Here is a 20,302-nt window from a genome sequence, read left to right as displayed (position 1 = left end):
CTCGCTGAAAGAAAAACCCCTATGGGACCCGGCCCCTGCTCTCGCTAAAAGGAAAACCCCAATGGGACCCGGCCCCTGCTCTCGCTGAAAGAAAAACCCCAATGGGACCCGGCCCCTGCTCTCGCTGAAAGGAAAACCCCAATGGGACCCGGCCCCTGCTCTCGCTGAAAGAAAAACCCCAATGGGACCCGGCCCCTGCTCTCACTGAAAGGAAAACCCCAATGGGACCCGGCCCCTGCTCTCGCTGAAAGAAAAACCCCAATGGGACCCGGCCCCTGCTCTCACTGAAAGGAAAACCCCAATGGGACCCGGCCCCTGCTCTCGCTGAAAGAAAAACCCCTATGGGACCCGGCCCCTGCTTTCGTTGAAAGTAAAACCCCAATGGGACCCGGCCCCTGCTCTCACTGAAAGGAAAACCCCTATGGGACCGGGCCTCTGCTCTCGCTGAAAGGAAAACTCCAATGGGACCCGGCCCCTGCTCTCACTGAAAGGAAAACCCCAATGGGACCAGGCCTCTGCTCTCACTGAAAGGAAAACCCCAATGGGACCCGGCCCCTGCTCTCGCTGAAAGAAAAACCCCAATTGGACCGGGCCCCTGCTCTCGCTGAAAGAAAAGCCCCAATGGGACCCGGCCCCTGCTCTAGCCAAAACAACACCTCCAACAGGACACAGCCTCTGCTCTATCTGAATGAAAAACTACAATGGGACACTGATCTTGCTAAAATAAAAACCCAGACAAGACACGGCCCCTGCTCTCGCTGAAAGAAAAACCCCAACGGAACACGGCCCCTGCTCTCGCTGAAAGAAAAACCCCAACGGAACACGGCCCCTGCTCTGGCTAAAACTCCAATGGGATCCGGCCCCTGCTCCATCTGAAAGAAAAGCCCCAACGGGACACAGCCCCTGCTCTAGCCAAAACAAAACTGTTGAAGTGGATGGACTTGTGTCGTTTTTTTTTTTTTAACTAGATTAACTATGTAACTTTATGTAAAACCCCAACAAGACATGGCCCCCTTCTCTATTGAAAATGAGGTTTTGGCTAAAGATGCACCTTCGTCACATTCCCTGGTTTACATAATAAGAAAAATAGACAGAACTGCACGTAACATTCCCAAAACCAGTTTTTCCAAGTTTATTGTGAAGTTACACTCAAAGATAGACCATTTCCAGGGACAAACCTGGCCAAAGCTGAGTATGCCCCTGCAAATCTGGAACTGTGTTTATTATCGCCAATTATCAGCCAAGAAGAAAAGAAATAGTAACAGACGAGTTCTTCAGCAAGCTCGCTCCTCAGATGCTGCAGATCCTTCTTTAGGGAGTTCTCTGGGTGTAGTTTTCATAGGTTGAATCCTGCGCTCTCCTAAAACAGAGACATACATACAGTCATGTCAATTCTGGTGCCTATTCATTTCTTGGCTGTGTTCACAAATATCTGACACAGATCAGCCCTTGCTGCAGCAGTCTGATTATTGAGTAGGAGGAGACTAATAAAATTCTTACGTCTGCCTGCAGCAAAATGATATTACCCTAGCAGAGGCAATGCCACTGGACTAAACCTCAAGGACTGTTGATAATTCTAAAAGTTAGAAGTTTTTAAATGACACTGTGTATATTGTGCCATGCCAGGAATTTATTAGAGCCCTTTCACACTGGGGCGCAGGCCGCGTCAGCGGTAAATCGCTGCTAGCTGTGCGGGCAGGGCGCTTTTAACCCCAAAGGAGGGGTTGAAAGTGCCCACAAAGCACCGCTGCCGAAGCGCTTTGCAGGTGCTTCGCAGTGCTGCCCATTGATTTTAATGGCAGGGGCGCACACCGCCCCAGTGTGAAGGGCTTGAGAGGAGCTTTTCAGGCGCTATTTTTAGCGACAAAGCACCTGAAAAGCGCCTTCAGTGTGAAAGGGGTCTTAATGTAAACTTGTTAAAGCTGAACTCCGGGATTGTAAGAAAATAATACCCTTGCAGCGGGGTTCCCCCCCCCCACACTACAAGGGTTAAATGCTTGTAATGTCTAAGGCAGCGGTCTCAACCTGGGGGTCGATTGCCCATTGGTCCAATCTGGAAAGCTGGCCGAGACGGACCCGAAGTTACTGTGTGTAAAACACTGTCCGTCTCGGCCAGAGAGACGCCACTTCCGGGAGAGTAGAGACCGCCTGGAAGTGACGTTCCGTCACTGCCATCTTGGTACTCTCGTCCGCAGCAAGGCTACAGTTAGAAGTCGGCAAGTGGACATCTTTTTACACCCACCGAAGTCTTGCATTTTACACGTATTTTTACCAATAAACTGAGCTTATATACTATATAAGGCTTATATAGTGTATATAAGCTCAGTTTGCTAAAAAGACGTCCACTTCGACTTCTAACTAGCCTTGCTGCGGACGAGAGTACCAAGATGGCGGCAACGAAACGTCACTTCCGGTTAACACATTAGACGGGTTGCTGATTCTGACGGAACACCTGAGTGACTTTGGTAAGTCAGAGACACTAATTAATAAAAGTATTTTTGTACATCAATTGCCGCCACTGTGCCATCAAACGCAGCCACTGTGCCCATCAATTGCCTCCACTGTGCCCATCAATTGCCTCCACTGTGCCCATCAATTGCCTCCACTGTGCCCATCAATTGCCTCCACTGTGCCCATCAATTGCCGCCACTGTGCCCATCAAACGCTGCCATTGTGCCATATTAAACGCAGCCACTGTGCCATCAAATGCTCCCACTTTGCACCCCCTGCCCACCGTCTGCCTGGCACTTACCCTGTCTTTCGGTGGGGCATTTTACTCATTTGTAACTTATGTTAATTTTAAATAAATATCTCGCACTATATATTACAGATTGTTTTTGTGATTAATCACTACGCTTTAAGATGTTAAATTTGTAAGAATGAAAATATATCCTGCATATCAGATATTTATATTTCGATTTATAACAGTCGCAAAATTACAGCAATGAAATGACCAACGAAAATAATTTTACTGTTAGGGGTCCCCACAACTTGGGAAATTTTATCAAGGGGTCACGGCACTAGAAGGGTTGAGAACCAATGGTCTAAGGGGTAGTATTACCCCCTCCAGCAGGCTTGGTGCTGTCCTCTTCTCCCCAAAGCTCCCGTATGTGATTGTACATCATGTACAATGCAGGACTAGTAACCCTGCATTGTGTGTGGAGGTGGTAAGTGTGTGACTGCGTCCGTGACTGGCTTAAAGAGGAGGCTGCAGGGACCAGCTTGAACAGATGGAGGGAGCCCGCAGCAGACAGGTATATAGTATTACACCGGATTCCTGTACCCCTGGACATCACAAGCATTTAACCCTTTTCAGTGTGAGGGGCCCCGCTACAAGGGTATTTTATTTTCCAGCCTGGAGTTCAACTTTACTTCAATACTTTCATGTTACTTCAGTACTTGCAAAGCTGATTTTCTGGGACCCGGAAAGCACTGAAACCAAAGGTAGTCGGGCAACAAGCATTTTTAGAAGGTCAGCGATAGCAACTTACCATTTGCAGGACAATTGTTATCTATTAAAGTGAATCTCTGCTTTGCTCAAACATCCTGGGGAAAAGTACCATCATTTCTATACACTACAACAAAATGACGCCTGTCCACACACTGCCTCTGCATTTAGTGCCATTTTCTTAGTGCAAAATGGCTTCAGCTTGGTCTCCTACCCATGGGAGAACCCCTCTCTCTAAAGCCCCTCCAACCAACTTATGTGCATCGGCATAGCTCCCTCTACTCCTTCCTCGAACGCAGCCACCACAAAATACCTGGTGGTGGCTGGTTTGGGAGGTTGCTCAGGTCTGGCGTTCGGAAGGTAGGCCTGAGCGCTGCATCATAGTCAGTAAGTTCCATATGTGCGGATAATGGGGCCAGCATTGCCAAAACACAGGTTCCCTTTTGCTATCTTATAGTGGGTATAGAAAAGAATCGCCCTTCTTTACTTTGCAGCCTGAAATGAAGACAGACACGGTTTTTATTATATCTAGCTGTATTTACTCAGTGCAACTAAGTGAAAGATATAACACCAACATGTCAGGAAAAAATTCAAAAACAGAATCACTGAGTTGGAAAAAGGATCACCCCCTTATGTCAGTGTTTGGTTTTAATTAATGCCTTTAGTCTGTTGGGACTTGTCTCTACTAACTTTGCACATCTAGACTTTGCAATATTTGCCCACTCTTCTTTGCAGGCCTGCTCAAGTTCAGTTGCATTTGATGGTGATGGTTTGTGGACTGCAATCTTTAAGTCATTCCACAGATTTTCAATGGGGTTTAAATCTGAGCTAGGCTATGCAAGGACATTCACCTTCTTCTCCTTCAACCACTGGGTGGTCATTTTTGCTGTGTGCTTGGGGTCATTGTCATGTTGGAAGGTAAACCTTCTTCCTATTGAGAACTTTCTGGTAGAGGGTAGCAGATTTTCTTCAAGATTGTGACGATATTTTGCTCCATCCATTTCTCCTTCTATCCTGACACGTGCTCCAGTCCCTGCTGCAGAGAAACGCCTCCATAACAGGATATTACCACCTCCATGCTTTACTGTAGGTATGATGTTATATGGATTGTGAGTTGTATTAGATTTCCGCCAGACATATCGTTTGGGGTTGAGGTCAAATAATTAAATTTTAGTCTCATCTGACCATAACACCTTTTTTTTTAGGTGGCCTCAGAATCTCCAAGGTGCATTTTGGCAAAGCTCAATCGTGACTGCATGTGGCCTTTCTTGAGAAGGCTTTTCTTGAGTGGCTTTTTTGTTGCAACCCTCCCATACAAGCCACATGTGGAGAATTTGTGATATTGTCACATGCACACAATGACCACTCTGTCATAAATTAAATACAGCTGGATAAAACAAAAACGGTGTCTGTCTTAATTTCAGGCTACAAAGCAACAACATGTGATTATTTTAAAGAGGGGTAATTTTTTTTTCTATACCCACTGTATAGGAAATATCTAGAAATGCTAAATGTGCCTAAGTTGTAGTCTGAAAGTTTTTATCTTAAATTCCTCCTGAAAAATAACAGTGCACTTCCTATCCCTACAGCTTCATAGATACCTCTGACCGCTAGTCTTACTAGATTTGGAGTGGGATCTGGTGATGTCAATACTTTTGTTCTCCTTACTGCAGGAGAAGCTGTAGCTAAGGATCCACAGTGCCAGGATCTCCCTACTTCTGTTGCATCCATTGTATGGATCTGAGGCTTCCTTAATCTCTCCTGCTACTTCCTTATCGTTACCCCTCCAGTCATATAAGGACAGCTCTGATATGAGGAAGCAAAGCCTTGCTCCTTTAACCAATATGGCCACTTCCACGTGGAGACAGAGTGCAGAACAAGGCATGGTAAGAAAATAATGGAGGAAAGATCAGTTGTAGGAATATCACAGGCAATATGGGTGAGTTGTCCTTTGTTCTCTGCTAACATGTAGTTATTATCTGTTATAGTTAAAGTGGACCTGTGCATCCTGAGAAAAGTAATATGAAAAACTTATATTTACTTGGAATTTTACTTTAGTTTACCCCATTTCTATAACCATTTTAGTATCAACATAAAAAGCTGCTACTTACTGAAAAGTGTCGGCTATAGATTTTGTCGTGTCTGTATGGCAACAAAAAAAAATATATATATATCATTATACAAGAACACTAATTTGTAAATCAGTTATCTGCTGGACAAGACTGATGTTTGATTTAAAGAATTGCAATTAAAAGCAAGGTATGTTTTTAGTCTCAAAGTAAAGTGTTTAACCACTTCAATACCGGGCACTCCCCCCCAAGCCCAGTCTAATTTTCAGCAGCCATATTTTGAATGACAATTGCGCAGTCATGCAACACTGTACCCAAATATCATTTTTATCATTTTGTTCACACAAATAGAGCTTTCTTTTGGTGGTATTTAAACACCACTGGGTTTTTAGTTTTTTGCTAAATAAACAAAAAAAGACAGAAAATGTTTGAAAAAAAAAAACAACTTTTTTTTGTTTCCGTTATAAAATTTTGCAAATAAATAATCTTTCTTCATGAATTTAGGCTGAAGTGTATTCTGCTACATTTCTTTGGTGAAAATAACTCAAATCAGTGTTTATTATTTAGTCTGTAGGAAAGATATAGAGTCCACAAACTATGGTATATATCTAAAAATTGATCAGTCCTGATGTACTGACAGACTCATTTATTGAGGCCCAGAAATGTCAGGACAATACAAACACCCCCAAATGACCCCTTTTTGGAAAGTAGACAGTCCAAGATATTTATACCTACGACGTCCACCCATACCGACGAGAGGTTCCCCCCGGCGTCATCTTACCATAGGCTGGACCGCAACCAGTTAAAGCTCAATTGAACTTGGTTTAATACCCCGTATACACGATCAGAAATTCCATCAGAAAAAACTTGGATGGTTTTTCCGACGGAATTCCGCTCAAGCTTTCCTTGCATACACACGGTCACACAAAAGTTCTCTGAACTTTCGACCGCCAAGAACGCGGTGACGTACAACACTACGACGAGCCGAGAAAATGAAGTTCAATGCTTCCGAGCATGCGTCAAATTGTTTCCGAGCATGTGTGTTTTTTTGCTCGTCCGAATTGCATACAGACGAGTGCATTTTCAGATAGGAACTTTTTCCGACCGAGAAATAGAGAACCTGCTTTCAATCTTTTGCTGGCTGGAATTCTGCCAGCAAAAGTCCGATGGAGCATACACACGGTTGGGATTTCTGACCGAAAGCTCACATCCGACTTTTGCTGGCGGAATTTCTGATCGCGTGTACGGGGCATAAATCTTCCTTTACCTTCCCTGACTGAGCCAAATCCTCCTTCATTTGTATATCGCATGCTTCCCTTCCCAGACACTGCAGCTCCCAGTGGGAGGGTGCAGAGGCAGTGCTGCCAATCCAGAAAGTCGTGAGCAGGACTGGGCGTGGCCTGGTGATGATGGACAAGCTACTGGTTTATGAATCAACAGTGCCAATGCTGACCTCTCCACCCCTTGCTGCATATTCTCCTCCCACTATAGTACAAGTGGGCACGACCTACATGAAAGTGGTGGCTCTGCTTTGAATTCAGGATCAGGGCATCATCATTTCCTCCCCACCACAGGAAGCTGCTCTAGGTGGACTTTAGTGGCTGGATCAAAAGATATTGGTGGGGCTTTGCTGAGGGACCAAGAAAAAATGAAGTGCAGCCGAACTTATTTAAGTGCTACAGCACATCATTTTTTTTAATGGGGGGCAGGGGACTTTAACCACTTGCCGACAAGCCGCCATCATTATACTGCGACAGGATCCCGCAAACCGTCGTAACTATACATCGGTCCCTTTAAGTGGGATAGCAGGCACGTGCGCGCTGCACAGCGGGGGGTGACTATGCCTGTGACCGGCGGTCGCGATGACCACCGGCCACAAGCGTTCACGGGCACGAGAGGCAGAACAGGGATGTGTGTGTGTAAACACACACATCCCAGTTCTGTGAGGCGAGGAGAAATCGAGATTGTGAGTTCTTACGAGCTGGGAACCACGATCTGTCATCTCCTATAGTCAGTCCCCTCCCCCTACAGTTAGAACACACAGTCAGGGAACACAGTTAACCCCTTGATCGCCCCCTAGTGTTAACCCCTTCCCTGCCAGTGACATTTTTACAGTAATCAGTGCATTTTTATAGCACTGATCGCTGTATAATTGTCAGTCGACCCAAAAATGTGTCAAAAGTGTCCAATGTGTCCGCTATAATGTCGCAGTCTCGATTAAAAATCGCAGAATAAATAAATAATAAAAATGCCATAAATCTATCCCCTATTTTGTAGACGCTATAGCTTTTGCGCAAACCAATCAATATATGCTTTTTGCAATTTTTTTTTTATTACCAAAAATATGTAGAAGAATACATATCGGCCTAAACTGAGGAAAAAATTACCTTTTATAAAAAAAATTGGGGCTATTTATTACAGCAAAAAGTATTTTTGCTGTAATTTTTTCAAAATTTTCGCTCTTTTTTTGTTTATAGCGCAAAAAGTAAAAACCGCAGAGGTGATCAAATACCACCAAAAGAAAGCTCTATTTGTGGTTAAAAAACGACGTCCATTTTGTTTGGGTACAGCGTCGCACGACCGCGCAATGGTCATTTAAAGCGACGCAGTGCTGTATCGCAAAAAATGTCCTGGTCATTGAGCAGCCAAATCTTCCGGCGCTCAAGTGGTTAAAGGACTCCATGCGTTCTGCTAAAATGGTAACATTTCACTGTAGGTGCAGGTGAAAGGATAATTAAAGCAGAGTTCTGACCCCCCACGAAAAAATTAAAAGTCAGCAGCTACAAATATTAAGACACATACCTGTCCAAGGTTCCCACGACGTCGGCACCCCAGCCGATTTTCGGCTCTGCTCTCAGGTTCTGCCGTCGCCATTCATGGTAAGGGAAACCGGCAGTGAAGCCTTTCAGCTTCACAACCAGTTCCCTACTGCGCATGCGTGAAGCTCGCTGCGCTTTCAAACTGGCCCAGCGGCAGAGGAAGGAGGAGGGGGGGTCGAACTTTCCCAGGGACGGCGCCATCTCCCGGAAGTGGGGAAGGTTACATAACATGTCAAAAACAGGTACCCGTTCCACCCTCCCCCCTGAAAGGTGCCAAATATGGCACTGGAGGGGGGGGGGGGGAAGCAGATAAGCGGAGTTTCCACTTTTGGGTGAAACTCCGCTTTAAGTGGGTACAGAACATATGTGATCAGAGTACTCTTCCTGATCTTGCCCTCATTTGCTTCTCTCTTAAGAAGGACAGTGTCATATTTGCTCAGGCATCATCCAGGGTCACCATCTACTTCCTGTACTGAGTATACATAACCTTGTAAATCTAGGTTCCTGTGCAGTTCTGTTGCAGCCTCTTACCTTGCAATTTGCAAGAAAGTTACAATGCAATGTCTCAGGGGTCTGCAAACTATAACCTGTGGGCCACATCTGGCCTGCTACAAGATATTATCTGGCCCACAGCTAGTGTTAGTGGCATATCCTCAGTTTTCAGAGATTGAGGATTCAAGTCAGCGGAGGCCGCCCCACAAGCCCTCCTTCCCCTGTCAGTCTCCAGTACAGGGGAAGGACTGCTACGACCAACAGGTACTTCCTCCATCTGTCTCCCAGCTCCTGCCATGCTGCTTAAGCCACATTGTAATCCCGCTGTAAGGTCCACTTTAACAAGACATAGCTGCCTACCTTTGCTGTAGTAGCTAGCTGCAGCAAACATCAGTAGCAGCATTAGCAGTTTGGCTCCCAGGGCAGCCCACAGCGTCACATATGGAAAACTGTTGGGCTGTGGCCTGAACTTGAAGAAGAACACAGAGCCTTCCGTTCTGCCATGACTGTTGGTGGCCACACAGGTATACTTCCCATCCTGGTGCAGGTAATGGAGCTCTGTGGTCAGGTGATGCTTCAAGGTAGAGCTACTTGGGAGTATGTCCTGATGGTTCTGAGGGTCGATCCAGAGCAAAGAGGGGGCAGGTTCTCCTTCCGCAATACAGACTGCATGGTATCCCCGCCTGTGGTCAAATCCCACTGAGATGTTGACGATCCTGGGAGGGGCTGAGAAGATATGCAGTATTTATTATTACCATCTGCCTAGTTGTCACTTATATTTCTGTCTGAGGGTTATACAGGAAACCTTGGAACAATCTCCTCTAGATTCATCAAAGCAATGTAATAGAAGTTATTCAATTTGTATCTAGTCAAGCAGGCCCTTGTACTACTTTGTTGGTAGATCTGAAGGAGACGGTATAGTCAGATCATAGAATGAATGCGGCCAGCTTAAATATAATAGAAGCACAGATCTTACCAGATACATGCAGCCAAGTCCCAGATTTGGTCTCATATTTGTCATGTCGATCACTAGACAGTTCAACCCGACAATAATACCTATTACTGTCCTCCCAAGTCAGGTTCCCTATGCTGATGGAGATATTGTTGTTTCTTGGGTTTCCGATCAGCCGGAATTTGTTCATGTAGTTCACGGTGGTTTTACACGGCTCCTTAATGTGGTCGCTGGAACACCTGAAGACCACAGTTCCATTGTACGGTTGTCTGACTCGCCAGATGACCGTTAGCCCACCAGGGTGGCTCTTGTGAGGGTGAGAAAACAAACATGGCAAGGAGGCAGCTTTACCGATCTCACCGCTGACATCTCTCGATACTTGAAGAGACCAAGAGTTTCCAATTACTCCTGTAAGACATAGTAGATAACACAAATGTGTAGTAAAAGGAAGGAGAGAACTTCCAAATTTGCTCAGCTAACTTTGTTGAATAGATCCTCTTTTGCCATACTATTGGTGGTACTAGATGTAAAGGTCCTCCACACATCAATGCAACACCTGTCCAGAAAGCCACTGCCTTCACCCCAGTGTCAGCTGGTGCCAGAGCCTAGAGCAGTGACGGCGAACCTTGGCACTCCAGATGTTTTGGAACTCCATTTCCCATGATGCTCATCTACACTGCAGAGTACATGAGCATCATGGAAAATGTAGTTCCAAAACATCTGGGGTGCCAAGATTCGCCGTCACTGGCCTAGAGGGACCAGTGACACCATCCCCTCCATAATGTGAAAGTGCTTGGACCTAGCTATTGTCCCCAAGGCTTGAGCTTCAGGGAAGGAGGCCACATATTGCCCCATTCTCTAAACCGCTTGCCTACTGGACACTTTTATCCCCTTCCTGCTAAGGCCAATTTTCATCTTTCAGCGCTGTCACACTTTAAATGACAATTGCGCGGTCATACAACACTGTACCCATATGACATTTTTATCATTTTTCTCCCACAAATAGAGCTTTTTTTGGTGGTATTTAATCGCCACTAGGCTTTTTATTGTTTGCTAAACAAACCAAAAAATACAGAAAATTTTGAAAAAAGAAATAAAAAAATTTTCATAGTTTGTTATAACATTGTGAAAACAGCCAATTTTTCTCCTTCACTGATGTGCGTTGATGAGGCTGCACTGAGAGGTGGCAGTGATAGGCAACACTGATGAGGCACTGATTGGCGGCACTGTTAGGGCTGAACTGATAATCAGGAGGAGAAGCAGCACGTTCACAGGAGGACATCCATGCATGTCCTCCCGGCAAAGTAAGCCCGTGCTGTAGCCGTCTTTCGGCTATAGCAAGGGCTGGTGCAAGGATTTTTGACACCCTAGGGATTTTTGCCACTCCAGCCCTGACTCCACCCATAAATGCAGTAACATCAGCACCCATAATTGCAGCCTTACCGGGGGGGGGATACACACAAATCAGAGTGATTGGCTGATCATTATACATACACAATATCTGTATACATGTACATACAATAATGCAGTCTGAGACTCTCAGTGGCAGTGAAAACTTTTACTCACCAGGTGACGGTGTGACTGGGGCTCCCCTCTGCAGCTCTCTCTGCATCCGATGACTTGACCCCGCCGCTGCCAGTGCGAGGAACTAACAAATTTAAACGCTGCCCACCTCGGTGAGTCCAGGCAGGCTCCACCTGTCACCAAGCCTGGAATGCCGCCATTGACTCTGCACTGACGCTTGCCATAGTTTAGGACAGGCCAGGTCAGATGAGAGAACCATCTGCGTCTCCACGACAGGGGGGGTAGTTTTAGTGGCGGAGGAATCGTGCGGTGTATGGGCAGGAGGGAGAGCGGCCTCCATGGGGAGGGATCATGCGGCGTACGGGCACAGCACTGGGCAGAAAGGCAGTGCGGACATCAGAGACGGTGACAACGTGACCACTCGCGGTGGTACACAGACAGGTCACACTCACTGGCAGTGGCACTATGATGATCAGGGGCACACAGCGGCACAAGGGATGTTTCCTTTCCCTTCCTTCATAATGAATACAGTCCTCTGCCGCTGCTGCGCCAGCGTCTCCGGCACTGTACTGAGGGACTCGGGAGCGAAGCGGCTGCCTGTTGAGTTTGTTGCTGAGGGAGTAGGATCACCAGCGGCCGGGCGCCCTAGGCGGCTGCCTAGTTTGCCTAGTGGTAGCGCCGGCCCTGGCTATAGCGCGGGTGTGATGTGGTTAAGCAGTGGGTATTTTTGTGCCAGAAAAGATGAAAGAAGGAAGGGCATGGGATCACTGGTGGGTCAAGGGCACATACACAGACACCAACTTTGGGAAAAATTAAAATGATTCCTAGCTGAGGCCTGCGCCCACACTGCAAGAGTTAATTGCTTATTTAACCTAGAGGAGAGGGGAAACACTTTTACTTACCCGTTCCTCTTCTCCCCCGGTTGATGGCGCTCTCCCATGCTACGGCAGTGGCCTGTCCCTTGGCGTCATCACATCCTGCACTGGCCTTGATGATGTCGGGACCTTAGGTTGCTGGATCATGGAGGAGAACATGCTATGGGCACCAATCTAGCAGCATGGATCAGTTAAAGGGGTTGTAAACCCTCGTGTTTTTTCACCTTAATGCATCCTATGCATTAAGGTGAAAAAACACCTGGCAGTGACCAGGCCCCCCCCCCCCGTTTTACTTACCTAAACCCCATATTTCCCTCGATGGGGACACACTGTCCCTCTCTCCACGGGGTCCCGGCTCTTGATTGGATAGATTGATAGCGGTGCAACCATTGGCTCCCGCTGCTGTCAATCAAATCCAATGACGCGGGTGGGCGGGCCAAGTCCGGCATTCGTGTCTTTGAAAGCAAATGCTGGACTCGGGAGTGCACCTGCAAGGTAACCCTCCGGGAGAGCGCTTCTCCTAGGGGGGTTATCTGATGCGGGGAGGAGCCGCCGGGGAGCCCCAGAAATGGATGATCGGGGCCACACTGTGCAAAACGAGCTGCACAGAGGAGGTAACGATGATATGTTTGTTTTAAAAAAAAAAAAAAAACGTACCTTTACAATCACTTTAAGTCCCATGGACCCAATTGAGCAATTGAACCCTTGCAGTGCGGGCGCAGCCCTACAGCAAGGATCATTTTCAAGTTTCCCAGAGATGAGCTTTGATGAAAGATTTTTGAGATCATGCAGAGGTGGACAAAGCCAAAAAGATGCCCCCCTTGTGAAGAAATGATGCCCCCTCAGCTAAACTTTACTAATGTTTTTTTGCCATAACAATTAACTTATAACTTATTCTAATGGCTCTTAGTTCTGCCTTTGATACTGTAGACCACAATCTTTTACTCTCTAGCCTTGAAGCCATATTTGGAGTCTCAGAATTGGCTCTGAAATGGATTAAGTCATCTCTCTGGTCGTGTCACTTTGTTTTTCTTGGTGGATTCCAGTCTGAAGTTGGTCCAGTCAAGTATGGTGTTCCTCAGGGCTCAATCTTGGGTCCCTTACTTTTTAGCATGTACATGTTCCCACATGGCCAACTGCTTAGATCACACGGGTTCAATTATCACTTCTATGACACTCAGATATACATCCACACTAAACTGGATTCTACTTTGGCTGCTTCTCTCCTATCCAGTGGCAGCCCGTCCATTAGGGGTGCCCAGGCGCCGCCTCCTCTATTCACGGCCGCCACATCCTAATTAATGCTCTATGATCCACATGCTGCTACCCCCTATCCATGCGTCCGGGCCCTTTCAGGACGCCGGGTGCATGAATTACAGTGGCGGGGGTGGTTTTTTTTTAAGCACCTGACTAGAGCCAGAGGCTCTAATAGGGTTCGAAATAGGGTGGGCTCAGGTCCCAGAGCACTGCGCCATGAGCCCACCCAAGTGTTACAACAGCGAATCAATATTTGCCATTGCAACACTGAACCTCCTCCTGGCCAATCGGGAAGCGGGTCTGGTGCCCGTCACCCGATTGGCTGAAAGGACAGGTGATCCTATTGGACGCCTAGGAGGAGGGGAGGAGACGCACAGCGGAAGCGAGGAGGAGAAGACACAGGAGCCACTGCCCGATGTCTGCCGATGCCCTGATCCCCGCCGCTGTCTGATGTACATGCCGATGCCCCGATCCCTGCCGCTGCCTAATGTGCCGCCAATGCCTGGTCCCCCGCCACTGCCCGATGTCTGCCGATGCCCTGATCCCCGCCACTGCCCGATCCCTGCCACTGTCCGATGTGCCCACCAATGCCCCATCCCCCGCCGCTGCCCGATGTGTCCGCCGCCTAGATGGGGTAAGTGCCGGTGGACTGGCAGGAAGCGAGGGGGGGTTTGAGGTGCCACGGGGTTGGTTGTTTGCCGCCCCTCCAAACAAAAAACCACCAGCCGCCACCGCTCCTATTGAACTGTATTTGTGATATAAAAACTCGGATAACCCGTAATTTCCTTCAATTAGACTGTGACAAGACTGAAGTCATGCTTATTGGCACCCCCCCTTTAATTACATAAGGCCAGTCCTAATAGCCTATCTATAGATGGCACTCTACGTGAGGTTCAGTCTAAAGTGAAAAATATAAGGGTGATATTTGATGCTAGTTTAACCGCTTCAATACCGGGCATTTTCACCCCCTTCCTGGCCAGACCAATTTTTAGTTTTCAGCACTGTCCCATTTTGAATGACAATTGCGCGGTCATACAACACTGTACCCAAATGAAATTTTTATGTTTTTTCCCCCACAAATAGAGCTTTCTTTTGGTGGTATTTGACCACCTCTGAGGTTTTAATTTTTGCGCTATAAACAAAAGAAGAGCAACAATTTTGAAAAAAACACAATATTTTTTACTTTTTGCTATAATAAATATCCCTATTTAAAAAAAAAAAAAAATTTTCCTCAGTTTAGGCCGTAAAAGAAATCACAATAAGCGTGTATTGATTGGTTTGTGCAAAAGTTATAGCGTCTACAAAATACGGGATAGATTTATGGCATTTTTATTTATTTTTTTACTAGTAATGGCGGCAATCAGCGTTTTTTTTTTTTGTGACTGTGACATTGCGACGAACATATCGGACACTTTTGACACATTTTTGGGACCATTCACATTTATACAGCGATCAGTGCTATAAAAAAAATGTACTGATTACTGTGTAAATGTGACTGGCAGGGAAGAGGTTAACACTGGGGGGTGATCAAGGGGTTAATTATATTTCCTAGGGAGTGATTCTAACTGTAGGGGGAGGGGATTCACAAGAGGAGGAGACCGATCGGTGTTCCTCTGTACTGGGAACACACCATCGGTCTCCTCTCACCTGACAGATCTACAGTCCTGTTGTGTTCATGGGAATCGTGGGTGCCCGGCAGACGTCGCGGCTGCCGGGCACGTGCACCGGGTTCCGAGCAACGTGGCGGGAGCGCGCGTACCCCCTAGACAGCCAGGAAGCAGAGGACGTCATATGACGCCCACTCAGGATGGGAGATCCCTCCTGCGGACGTCATATTACTATAGCCGGGTAATGAAGTGGTTATTAACCACTTAAGGACCGAGCCTCTTTTTGAGATTTTTTGTTTACAAGTTAAAAACAGGTTTTTTTTTTTTGCTAGAAAATTACTTGGAACCCCCAAACATTATAAATTTTTGTTTTCTAACACCCTAGAAAATAAAATGGCGGTCATTGCAATACTTTCTGTCACACCGTATTTGCGCAGCGGTCTTACAAGCGCGCTTTTTTAAAAAAAAAATAAATTTGAATTAAAAAATAAGACAACAGTAAAGTTAGCCCAATTTTTTTTTTCTACATTGTGAAAGATAATGTTACGCCGAGTAAATTGATACCCACCATGTCACGCTTCAAAATTGCGCCCGCTCGTGGAATGGTGGCAAACTTTTACCCTTAAAAATCTCCATAGGCGACATTTAAAAAAATCTACAGGTTGCATGTTTTGAGTTACAGAGGAGGGCTAGGGCTAGAATTATTGCTCTCGCTCTACCGATTGCGGCGATACCTCACATGTGTGGTTTGAATACCGTTTTCATATGCGGACGCTACTCACGTATGCATTCGCTTCTACACGCGAGCTTGGCGGGACGGGGCACGTTTAAAATTTTTTTCTTATTTATTTATTTAACTTTTTATTTTTTATTTTTACACTGTTTTAAAAAAAAAAAAACAAATTGTCACTTTTATTCCTATTACATGGAATGTAAACATCCCTTGTAATAGAAAAAAGCATGACAGGACCTCTTAAATATGAGATCCGGGGTCAAAAAGACCTCAGATCTCATATTTACACTAAAATGCAATGAAAAATAAAAATTGTCATTTAAAAAAAAAATAAATAAAAAAAAATTGGCCCTGTAAGAGCAATGGGCGGAAGTGACATTATGATGTCGCTTTCCGCCCAGCAATGGTATGGAGACGGGTAGGGGCCATCTTCCCCCTCACTCGTCTCCATACCCAGCAAGGGTGAAGATCCGATCGCCGCTGCCAACGGCTCCGGTAATCAGTGGAGGGCACCGCAGCGCGGCAGGAGCGGGGGAGGGGTGGCCCTATCCCGCCGCTGATAAGTGATCTTGTGGCGAATCCGCCGCAGAGACCACCATTATCGGAAAGCAGAACGCTGGCCGAAGAAGAAGAAGATACCGGAGTTATGGTAGCTAGCTGCTGCCATAACAATGATGTTCCTCTTAAAACTTAGGACGTATATCGGCGTGCGGCGGTCCGTAAGTGGTTAACCTTTGATCCACATGTACAAAATGTTGTCAGAACATCTTTTTTTCCACTTGAGAAATATCCTATGCTATCATACACTGAAAAGCTGATCCATACGTTTGTGTTCTCCTGACTTCTGCAATGCATCCATACGTTTGTGTTCTCCTGACTTGACTACTGCAATGCTCTACTCACTGGTGTACCTAAATCCACTATTGATCGACTTCAATATGTTCTAAACTCTACAGCCAGAATCCTCACCAGGTCTGGTACAAGTGACCACATTACCCCTATCTTGAAGTCCTTGCACTGGTGACCTGTCAGGTTTTGCATTGACTTTAGGATCCTCTTGCTCACCTATAAGGCTCTTTATGGCTTGGCACCCCATTATCTCTCTGAAGTTTTTCCAATTACTCCCCCCCCACCCCTCGTAACCTCCGCTCCTCAAATTCTGGTCTCCTGTGCGTCCCCCCTACTCACCGACACACGATGGGAGACCGGGCCATGTCCTGCTATGCCCCAAAACTCTGGAATTCACTTCCAAAGAACATCAGAGAGTCCTCTTCTCTATACGCATCCAAATCAAATCTAAAAACGTTTTTCTTTGACCGCTGGCCGACCGTCTCACTCAGATATACTGCGACAGATTAACGTACTTGTATGTTGCCCTTTAAGAGGCGGCTTGCGGGCACCGGGAGCTCCGTGACCGCGATCGCTGGTCCCGCGGACCCGATGTCCGCGGGGATACCCGCGATCGTCTGACAGAGAGGAAGAACGGGGAAATGCTGATGTAAACAAGCATCTCCCCGTTCTGCCGAGTGACAGGACACTGATCACAGATCCCTGTAATTGGAAGGGTTGATCAGTGACGTGTTACACATAGCCCCTCCCCCCCACAGTTAGAATCACTCCCTAGGACACACTTAACCCCTACAGCGCCACCTAGTGCTTAACCCCTTCACTGCCAGTCACATTTACACAGTAATCAATTAATTTTTAATTGCACCGATCGCTGTATAAATGTGAGTGGTCCCAAAATCGCGCCAAAAGTGTCTGATGTGTTTGACATAATGTCGCAGTCACGTTAAAAAATCGGTGATCGCCGCCATTACTAGTAAAAAAAAAAAAAAAAAATTATCAATAAAAATACCATAAGACTATCCCCTATTTTGTAGACGTTATAACTTTTGTGCAAACCAATCAATAAACGCTTATTGCGATTTTTGTTTTTTTTACTACCAAAAATATGTAGAAGAATACGTATCGGCCTAAACTGTGGAAAAAAAAATGTTTTTTTTTTATATATTTTTGGGGGATATTTATTATAGCAAAAAGTAAAAAATATTGCTCTTTTTTCATAATTGTCGCTATTTTTTTGTTTATAGCGCAAAAAAATAAAAACCGCAGAGGTGATCAAATACCACCAAAAGAAAGCTCTATTTGTGGGGAAAAAAGGATGTCAATTTTGATTGGGTACAGCGTCGCACGACCGCGCAATTGTCAGTTAAAGCGTCGCAGTGCCGAATCGCAAAAAGTGCTCTGGTCAGGAAGGGGGTAAATCCTTCCGGGGCTGAAGTGGTTAAACAACCTTTCACATAATTGTCCCTTTTTTTCCCTTTATATTATCCTGTGTATTTCTTGTGTTTTCTTTGTAAAACGCTTTGAGAAGCTTTAAAGGCGTTTATAAAAAATTTAATTTATTATTAAAAATCGATTTTGCATGTGCAACCTCGAATATGCGCACGCTGCAGTATTGAACCCAAAAGCAAACCTTTATTATATTGCAGCTTTCTAATTCTTAGATGTGATGGCTGCATTCGTTTTCTTTTTTAGGCTTTCATTCTTCTTTTTTCATCCGGTGAACCAGAAAAAAAAAAAAAAGGCTCAAGCTCTCCAGCAGAATTTATCAGTTTACATGGATGAAACAAGCCACTTAAAGAGCAAGTAAACCCTGGTGGGTTTTACTTCCTCTTTATTTCCCTGCAAAGGTAAAGCATAATGGGCTATTATGCATCATATAGTAGCCCGTTATGTATCACTTACCTGAAACTGAAGCCCGTGATGTCACCGCTGTCCCCTGTGCAGGCCGCGTCCATCTTCACCCCTCTTCCTTCCGGGGCCGCAAACTCCGCCTCTGTGACTGGCCGGAGTTGCGTGACGTCACTCCCGCGCATGTGCGCGGGAGCCGCCGGTCACGGCATGACCCTTATTAGAAACAGCACGATGTGCCCTTTCTAAAGTGCGATGTCATAGTCATTGGCGCACGCCTTTTTTGTAAATATCTCCTAAACCGTGGAGGTTTAGGAGATATTTCAAGCACCTACAGGTAAGCCTTAATATAGGCTTACCTGTAGGTAAAAGTGGCTGTACAGGGTGTGCAACCACTTTAAAGAATATGTAAAGCTTTGTTTAAAAAAAAAACAAAAAACAAACATGTCTATACTTACCTCCTCTGTGCAGTTGATTTTGCACAGATTTTGGCCTTGATCCTCCTCTTCTGGGGTCCTCCAGCGGCGCTCCTGGCTCCTCCTCTTCTCGAGTGCCCCATTGAAGAGCGGTCCCCTCTCAGGGCACCCGTGCGGGCGCGCTCCTTTGTCCTGCTGCTGCGTCTATTGGCACAGACAGCAGGACTCGGCCCCGCCCCCCAGCTCCCGGGTTATTGGATTTGATTGACAGCAGCGGGATCCAATGTCTGCTCTGCTATCAAGCTATCCAAGCTGGGCTCGTCACCAGGTTCAGGTAAGTAAAAGGGGGGGAGGGGGTGTCTGGGGGGGCAGCTGCTTCACAGGAGGTTTATAATTGTAATGCATAGACTGTATTAAGGTGAAAAAAAACATCAAGTTTACAACCCCTTTAACACTGGCAGGGGGGGCTTAAAACGATCAGCTTTTATTTATTCATTTAAAACTTTTATCCCAAAATGAAAAAAAAGAACTGTTTGCTGTAACTTTATTATACTGGAGTTTAGCCTCCATTAGTTAGTGTATTTAAATCTGCTAATACATTAAACAATCCCCTCCCTATGTGGACAATGCCGCTGTCTGCTGTGCTCCTTCATCCAGAGTTGTGTTTCACCAATACAGGAGACCAGATCACCAGGTGAAAACAGAAGGGGAAAAAAAAAACTAAGAAAAGAAACAAATGCAGCCACCACATCTAATGATTGGTAAGCTGTAATATATTACATTTTTGGGTTTTGGGTTTATTATTGCTTTAAGCTCATTGTTATACTAATGACAATTTTTTTGTTTTTTGGACATAAAAATGTAAAAAGTTCATGGCACCCAAACAGAGGGACTTACCACCACTTAGAGGGATGATGAAGAACACGGGCAGGAATAGAATCGTCCTCATCCCTGGATTCCGGGCTGTCTGTCTGTCTGTCTGGACTCGATCGCTTTGTCTGGACTCGATCGCTTTGTTATAATTAACTAAAGTTAAAGAAAATCGGGAAGTTCCTCTGTAGCGGACACCCTGTGACTCTCAGAGCTGCTATTTTCAGGATTTTTCCATCTTAGTCACGTCGTTCTCATCATGATGAATAATAGTGAGGCTCTCTGCATTTATCTATGGCTGCAGAAAAATAAGAAAGAAATTAACTAGTTACTGGCCGCCTGCCGCAGTTGCACTGCGTCAAGTTGGCTCCCCTGCGCGCTAATCACCGTCGTTGTACGTCGGGCGCGCACACAGCGATTTGTGAGCATGCGCGCGCGCGCCCGTTCACGAGCGGGGGGGAGCCAACCAGCGGGTCCGGCGTGACTCTTTGTCCGCTGGCCACCCGCGATCGCTCCACAGAGATGCAGAACAGGGATCTGTCA

General features: G+C 46.0%; 1 protein-coding gene across 1 annotated transcript; it reads right to left on the bottom strand.

Moving 5' to 3' along the window:
- Positions 1-1,014: 1,014 nt before the first annotated feature.
- On the bottom strand, positions 1,015-19,956 carry SIGLEC15 (sialic acid binding Ig like lectin 15). Its single transcript, XM_073624569.1, has 5 exons — positions 19,787-19,956; positions 9,805-10,188; positions 9,189-9,554; positions 5,560-5,590; positions 1,015-1,360 (listed from the first exon to the last, which is right to left on the bottom strand). The coding sequence occupies exons 1-5, from the start codon at positions 19,836-19,838 to the stop codon at positions 1,312-1,314; spliced, it is 882 nt and encodes a 293-aa protein (XP_073480670.1). The 5' UTR covers positions 19,839-19,956; the 3' UTR covers positions 1,015-1,311.
- Between the last annotated feature and the right edge of the window lie 346 nt (positions 19,957-20,302).

Source organism: Aquarana catesbeiana, linkage group LG01 (assembly GCF_042186555.1).
Source record: "Aquarana catesbeiana isolate 2022-GZ linkage group LG01, ASM4218655v1, whole genome shotgun sequence".
In the NCBI taxonomy this organism is placed as follows: domain Eukaryota; kingdom Metazoa; phylum Chordata; class Amphibia; order Anura; family Ranidae; genus Aquarana; species Aquarana catesbeiana.
The sequence above is the reverse complement of the archived record's forward strand: the minus strand, read 5'-3'. Positions and strand labels throughout refer to the sequence as shown.

Bases quoted from the DNA above. Each gene is read 5' to 3' on its own strand.
- SIGLEC15 (XM_073624569.1), bottom strand. From the start codon at position 19,838: ATGAGGACGATTCTATTCCTGCCCGTGTTCTTCATCATCCCTCTAAGT. The intron at 9,555-9,804 runs GTAAGATCTGTG...ATATCTTCTCAG, and splicing joins GACTTGGCTGCATGTATCTG to CCCCTCCCAGGATCGTCAAC. The intron at 5,591-9,188 runs GTAGGCAGCTAT...GTTGCCATACAG, and splicing joins AGCTAGCTACTACAGCAAAG to ACACGACAAAATCTATAGCC.